At 46.1% G+C, this 7,493-nt stretch overlaps 1 protein-coding gene across 1 annotated transcript; it reads right to left on the bottom strand.

Moving 5' to 3' along the window:
• Nucleotides 1-5,708: 5,708 nt before the first annotated feature.
• Nucleotides 5,709-6,644, bottom strand: LOC112119494 (olfactory receptor 51G2-like). Its single transcript, XM_024218173.1, has one exon. The coding sequence runs from the start codon at nucleotides 6,642-6,644 to the stop codon at nucleotides 5,709-5,711; it is 936 nt and encodes a 311-aa protein (XP_024073941.1).
• Between the last annotated feature and the right edge of the window lie 849 nt (nucleotides 6,645-7,493).

The following is a 7,493-nucleotide window of genomic DNA, read 5'->3' as shown; positions in this document are numbered from 1 at the left end:
GAAGATGGCCAGAGAGTGCTGTGCTCTTCGAAGCTTTTAAAATCAGGCAGAGGTTAGCCAAGTACCGAGGCTGCTCTAAACTCTGCTGAGGCAGGGGGAGAACAAGCTAGTGAATCCAACCTCTGTAACTGGCTCTTTGCCATCCCTGCTCTGTACAACATGGCCGGGAGGGGGAGCTCTGCAGGTGCAGCAGAGATTCCATCCAGGCCTGTCACCACTCAGATGGCTGGAAGTCTGGTGCTGTGGTCTAGGCACTGCTCTGTGACTCAGGACAGGTGGGTTTAATTCCCTTGTCATCTGTGACCATGGGCAAGCCATTGGTTGTCTCTGAGCCTCTGCTCAGGTGGATAGTACCCCAGCCCTGCCTCGCAGAGAGGATAAATACATTCAAGGTGCTCAGATACTCTGAGTCCCTAAGATCAGGGCTGTTTCAGGGTTTCACAAAACAACACCTCTGACATTTCTCTACAAAAGGCTTCTCACCAGAGCCTCCGGTAAAAACTGTATTCTGTGATGCCCCATGAGTCCAGCCCCTTGGTTTTCATGCCAAATGTGGGGTGCTCAGGCTTGACAGTGAGGGGAGTATTGGAGCATCACAGGGATCCCAAGTGGTTCAGCACAGTCAGTGGACCAGTGTTTGCGAGCTACACAGTCTTAATGGATTTAACTGAGGAGAAAGGAGCACCAGTTACAGCAGTCTGAGGGCAGAGGTCAGCTTCTCACCTGGGCCCTGTAACATGGAGATGGCTGAGCACAATGGTGACTTGGCCCAGCTCACACAGGTTTCAGCAAAGGCTGCTTCCACAGGAAAAGGGCTAATGGATGGGAAGATGCTGTCAGAGACATAGGGAAACTAACCTGGGTCCCAAGAGTTCCTTGGCTTCCTGAAAGAATTTAAGTTGGGCCAGTTATGTTTCTCTATCTCCAGAGCAAAGCCTGTCTACCTTAGCTTTCAGTGATATGATAGATGAGTATAGATGTGTGACAGCTGTCTGTTATTTTAAAACCAATTTCTTAAAGCTTTGTGCTCCTTACTCCTAAACCTACTTGTTTTAAGGAGGCTGCGGGTGAGTTTATAACTCTGGTCACGAGTACCCAAAGGGAAGAGACTGAGTCGGATCTGCTTGGTGATAAGCATTTAGCAGAGATGGGGTGTTGTTCCAAACTCTAAGAGTGCGATAATTAAGGATATAAGAAAGGCAATACTGGGTGAGACTGTATCAGAGGGGTAGCCGTGTTAGTCTGGATCTATAAAAAGCAACAGAGAGTCCTGTGGCACCTTTAAGACTAACAGATGTATTGGAGCATAAGCTTTCGTGGGTGAATGCCCACTTCGTCGGATGCATCAGTGGGTGAGACTGATATTACATCTAGCCAAGTATCTTGTCTTCTGACAATGGCCAATGCCAGATGCCCCAGAAGGAATGGAAAGAATAGACAATTATCAAGTGATCCATCCCCTGTTACCCATTCCCAACTTCTGGCAAACAGAGGCTAGGGACACCATCCCTGACCATCCTGGCTAATAGCCATTGATGGACCTATCCTCCATTAATCCTCCTAACTTGTTCTTTTTTGAACCATTTTAAAGTCTTGGAAGTCACAATATCCTTTGGAAAGGAGTTCCACAGGTTGACTGTGTGTTGTATGAAGAAATATGTTGTTTTTAAACTTGCTGCCTATTAATTTATTTTTATGACCCCTAGTTTTTGTGTTATGAGAAAGAGTAAATAACAATTCCCTAATTACTTTCTCTTCACCTGTCATGACAGGCAAGGACCCAGTTTAGAGGGTAAAGAGACCATATATCAGAATTTTATTGTGACAATCCTGATTCTTCTTGGCGAGCATATGTCCTTGCTGACTGCCTATCAGCATTCAGAGTAGCTACTTGTTCATGTTGCATCCAAGATAACGATCCACTCTGTTAGGGGGCTTATTCCTTCACCCTCTTACTTCCCTGGTCCTTCTCGCATGAACAGAGAGCAACAATACCCGAAGTCCGAAGGTGCAAACAATTGATGTTTATTGGGGTCAACTTCCAGCAAGCATGATTTCAGTTTCCTTCCTCAGTGTCCCCCTTCCCAGCTCTGACACCACAGAGCCTTGCCTGTGTCCCTGTTCCCATCCCCCCCTTACTTCCTGATTGACTGCAGACTATATAGTAAAACTTGAGTTTTGCTTAGCTATACCTTAAACAATCATTTTACTGAAATTTAACTAACCAATCCTAACATATTGTAACATGATTATTTAACCAATTATATCCTATCACCTTAATTGGTTTACACCCAACAAAATTAATTATACAGCAGACAGAATCAATCACAGAATCAGACAGAGATTATACAGACAAACAATAGGGAAGTAGAGACTACAGTGATAGAACAATAAGGAAATGAGGATTTTACATCCCAGCTATTGATAAGTGAGTTCTTGCCAGACAGGATGCTATCAAACTAAGTTTCCATTTACATCTTCTAGGCTCTTCCCTTTCTCTGGAGGTGATAAAAATATTAGGACAGGATTGTATTCCTAACAGCCCAATAGCACCTTATTTCAATGTGACTAGTTTGAAATGTAAGGATGTGACCATACACTTTTCAGTTTATGGCTGCCTCTGCTGCTTAGCCGAAGGCCTTAGCCTTAGAACAAGGCCTTAGACTGTCACAGTGAGAAAAGGCCGTTACACCAGCAGACAGTGATTTTAATTCTTTCTTTTACACCTTTGTAACTAGCTAAATTCTTAAAGTATAGGCCTTTGCAAACAGGCCTGAATATCTATATCCTAACACACTCAAGAAAATGATTCATAGATTCATAGAATTTATGGCCAGATGGAATTATAAGATCATCTAGTCTGATGTCCTGCATAATTTCACTCAGTTACCTCCATATTGAGCACAATGACTTGTGTTTGACTAAACCATCTCTTGTATTAATCTAAAACATATCTTCCAGGAAGGCATCCAGTCTTCATATGGGGATGTCTGGAGAATCCACCACTTCCCTTGGGAGTTTGTTCCACTGGTTAAGCACCCTTGCTATGAAGAATGGGTGCATCATTTCCAAATGTATTTTTTCTGGCTTCAGTTACCAGCCATTGATTCTTGTTATACTTTTCCCTGCTAGATTAAAGAACCTGTTAATAGCTGGTATTTCATCCCAGTGAAAGTGCTTGTACACTGTCATCAATTCAGCTTTCAATTTTCCCTACTTCTATTCATTACGCTCCTATTTATATACCATGGGTAAGTTGTTAACAGCAAAGGAGGGGAAAGATCTGGGTGCGTTAGTCAGTCCAACGACGACTGTGAGAAATCGATGTGATGCGGCTGTGAACAAGGCACATGATATCCTAAAATGAGTCAGGTGAGAATGGGAAGTATTAATATTCTTATACCAGACACTGGTGAGACCTCCTTTGGCAAACTGTGTAAAATTCTGGTCACTCCTATTCCAGAAAGAAGAATTCAGGCTGGAATTGCAGAGCATGGTCAGGGCAATGGAGGGGCTGGTTTAGGAGAAGACTGAAAGAGCTTGGCAGGTTTAGCCTAAGACAAGGCAGGCTGAGTGGGATCCAATTTCTCTATAAATAGATCAGGGGAGTAAACGCCAGGGAGGGAGATGAGCTCCTGCAGCTAAAATACGGTGTTGGCACAAGAACAAACGGGGACAAACTGACCAGAAGCAAACTGAGGCTGGAAAGGAGAAGGAGGTTTCTGACCATCGGAGGAGGGATGTTCTGGAACATCCTCCCAACAGGAGCAGTGTTGAGCAAACAACCCAGTTGGTTTTACAATGGAGCTTGACAGATGTCAGCTTTCTGCCAGGTGGAGGAAGCAGCAACCAGGGCCGCCTTCAATCTCCAGGGGTTCCTTTTCAACAGTACAACAGAGAAGTGGCTCGAGCCCCCATCCAGTAAACTGGGAAAATTACACCCCAGCCCTTGGTGCCTCTGAAAGGCAATACTTCTCCACCTGCAAGCACAAAGTCTGAGTGTAGGAAAGTAACTTTTAATTAAAGGAGAGAAGTCATCCGAAATTAATTAGGGAAAATGCCACAAGCAGGGTTCATAAACATAAAATTGTGAGCAGAACAGTGCATGTGGGGCAGTGTTTTCTACCTCATATGCTTGAGTTCTACAACAAAAAGTTCCTTTACCGTGCCCCTCTCTTCTCCCTCACCTCATCCCACCTACTGTGGTCATCCTTGGTATATCTCACAGGAGAATAACCACGACTTTGGGGGTCTCTCTGCCCTATTTCTCAGCAGTTTGTCCTGAATTTGATATTTTCAGTGGTGACCCACAAAAGCACGGTTACAGCTACCCCGGGAGCCCAGGCTGCTGTGGGGATTCCCAGACTCTCCACTTTCTCTGGGGATGTGCCCTGAGGGACAGGGACATAGGCTGGGGCATTCTCTTGTCCCCCCAGTCCCTTGCCCAGGGGAGGTGGAGGATCTGGGGCTCCTCACAGAGGCTCTGGCTCCCTGATCAGCTCTTTCCATTGCCTGGCTCTGGCTTCCGGCCTGGACAGGGGGTGGAGCCTCAGTGGAAGAGGAGGAGCAGGGAGTGGGGCCTCCAGCCGGAAGAAGAGAGGCAGGGGCGGGGTCACCGAGGGGACCAGGCTCCTGGCCTGTGTCCCGCTTTTGCCTTTTGAAAAGCTGGTCACCCTACACTGAATGGGCTGGGCTGGGATAGGAGCTAGCTGGGCCTGAGCTGAGGCCAGTTTCCACTGTTTTGCATTGCTGGGGCAGCACAGATGGAGCAGACGGGGAGAGAACCTAGGCCTGAGTCTCTTATCAGGACTCCTGTGTGTCAGACCATTGCTCACACATGCAGCTCTGCCCTGCGTCAGTGGGGAGTGGACTGAGCAGGTGTGGTGTGCACAAAGCCATTAATGGGGGCGTTGCCTGAAAGGCTTCTCCTGGTGCTTATGTGTTAATTATATCCCTGACACCACTCAGACACAAGCATCTGGCTAAGGCTAGGTCTACACTACAGCAGGGGGTCGACCTAAGATACGCAACTTCAGCTACGTGAATAGCGTAGCTGAAGTGGAGTATTTTAGATCGACTTACCTGGCTGTGAGGACGGCGGCAAGTCGACCACTGCCGCGCCGCCGTCGACTCCGCTGCCAACTCTTGCCGCGGTGGATTTCCGGAGTCGACGGCAGAGCGATCAGGGATCGATTTTATCGCGTCTTCACTAGACGCGATAAGTCGATTCCCCATAGACCGATTGCTACCCGCCGATCCGGCGGGTAGTGAAGACGTGCCCTAAGTGTGCATGGGAAGACTGAGTGACTGTGCCCCTTGAATAGTTTTTGGATGTATAGCCAGAGAAGGGATAGTGACAGGCCAGGTCTAATGGGAAACAGCATCCACATCCCTTCTCTTTATTGATTATCAACATGAATTGTGAGGTCGGAGCGGCCACTAATACGACCGTTTTTCCAACCTATCCCCTGGCTCTCCACAAAAAGTCACTCTGTAAATTCTGCTGCCTGCCTTGGTCTCACTCCCCCAGTGCCCAGTCCTCCCTCACCATCCCTGTCCCCCCTCACCAGGCTTAAACCTCATCTGAAACCCTCTTTATAGTAGAGATCAATAACTCATGTGATCTTGGATGTAACGGTCCAGTATGGAAGAGATGGCCCATGTTTTACATCTCCCATGTCTCTGGACCCAGGTGGTGAGCTGACCCTTCACTTCATGAAGACCCTGATTATCTTCACACGAAGATGTTTGATTTTCACGCTGTACACAATTGGGTTCATCAGTGGGGGGAGAAGCAGGGAGATGTATCCGAGGAGAATCAGAAGTAATGGATAAGAGTCCTTCCCAAAGCTGTGTATCACAGTCAAGCTGATCTCTGGTGTGTAGAAGAGCAGGAGGGTGCAGAAGTGGGAGACACAGGTGTTCAGGGCCCTCAGGCACTCCTTGTAGGAGGTGATGCGCAGCACTGTTTTGAGGATCATCACATAAGAGAGGAAGATGAGTAGTGAATCCAACCCCATTGTTAAGAGTTTAGTGAACAATCCATAGATGATGCTGACTGTGATATCCGAACAAGCCATGTTCATGACCTCCCGGTGCATGCAGAAGGAATGGGAGAGGACATTGACTCGACAGTATTGGAACCGTTTCAGGAGAAAGGGAAGTGGGAGTATTATGACCATCGCTCTTAGCACAGCTACCAGTCCCATCTTGGTTATTCTCGGCAAGGTTAAGATGGAAGCATATCTCAGCGGGTTATAAATCGCAATGAAGCGGTCAAAGGCCATCAACAACAGCAAACAGGATTCAATGCACTGAAGCAAGTGGATGAAGAAGAGCTGGGCTAAACAGGCACCGAAGCTGATCTCCCTAGAGTTAAACAAGTATATGCCCATTATCGTCGGTATGGTCGTTATCGATATGCCAAGGTCTGTGACGGCCAACATGGAAAGGAAAATGTACATGGGCTCATGGAGGCTTGGCTCTGTTTTTACAATGAACAGAATGACTGCATTTCCTACTATCGAAATAACATACATGGAGCAGAAAGGGATAGAAATCCAGAGATGTGTGTCTCCATGACTCGGTAGCCCAGTGAGAAGGAATATTACAGATTTTAATTTGGTGTCATTGACAGCTGACATAATGTACTGGGCAGGTCAGAGGAGTTCTGAAATGTCCTTCCTAAAAGAAAAATAAGAGGAGATTAGATGATATTTAGCAAGAAATCATTTTGCTTTCAGTGCAAGCCTACAGACTCCCAGAGCTCAATGTAGATGAGCAAAAACATACTGTTGGATTTACATGAATCTGATTATTCAGATTGGATCAGACTTGTAGTCTATCTATCCAGTAACCAGTGGATATGTCTAGATGCTTCAGAGGAAGGTGGAAGAAGCCCTAATTAGGCAGCTATGAGAATTTCCCTCTGACACCCACTAGTTAGAGTTATTTTGTGGTATAAATCAGGAAGGTTTAGATCCTCTCGAAAACTTTTTAAAAACAATCCTCTACTGTAATTTGATTTTCTGGTTAATCAGTCTGTCTTTGAATCCTGCTAAGCTCTTGACCCCATTGATACCTTGTGGCTGTGAATACCACAGCCTACTTGAGCACTGTATGATTTTACCATTGTGACCTTAGAACATAAAAACACAAGAGTAGCCATACTGGGTCAGACCAAAGGTCCATCTAGCCCAGTATCCTGTCTTTGACAGTGGCTTAGGCCAGGTGCCCCAGAGGGAATGAACAGAACAGGTCATCATCAAGTGATCCATCGTCCATGAATGTATGTAGTTCTCTTTTGAACTCTGTTATACCCTTCACACAGACACCCTTTTTGGCCCTCCACTTCTGAGTGTGTCCCACTGTATCATTCCATGTGTGTAAACACATAGCAAGTGCATGGTGAAAACAGTCGTATTTATCTGTCCTGCACCGATGCTATTTTTAAATGTGTTTTATAGCTTCATTACATGAATTATTTTTTGTGC

Source organism: Terrapene carolina, unplaced genomic scaffold, assembly GCF_002925995.2.
Source record: "Terrapene carolina triunguis isolate 2854851 unplaced genomic scaffold, T_m_triunguis-2.0 Scaffold511, whole genome shotgun sequence".
Taxonomy (NCBI): domain Eukaryota; kingdom Metazoa; phylum Chordata; order Testudines; family Emydidae; genus Terrapene; species Terrapene triunguis.
The sequence above is the reverse complement of the archived record's forward strand: the minus strand, read 5'-3'. Positions and strand labels throughout refer to the sequence as shown.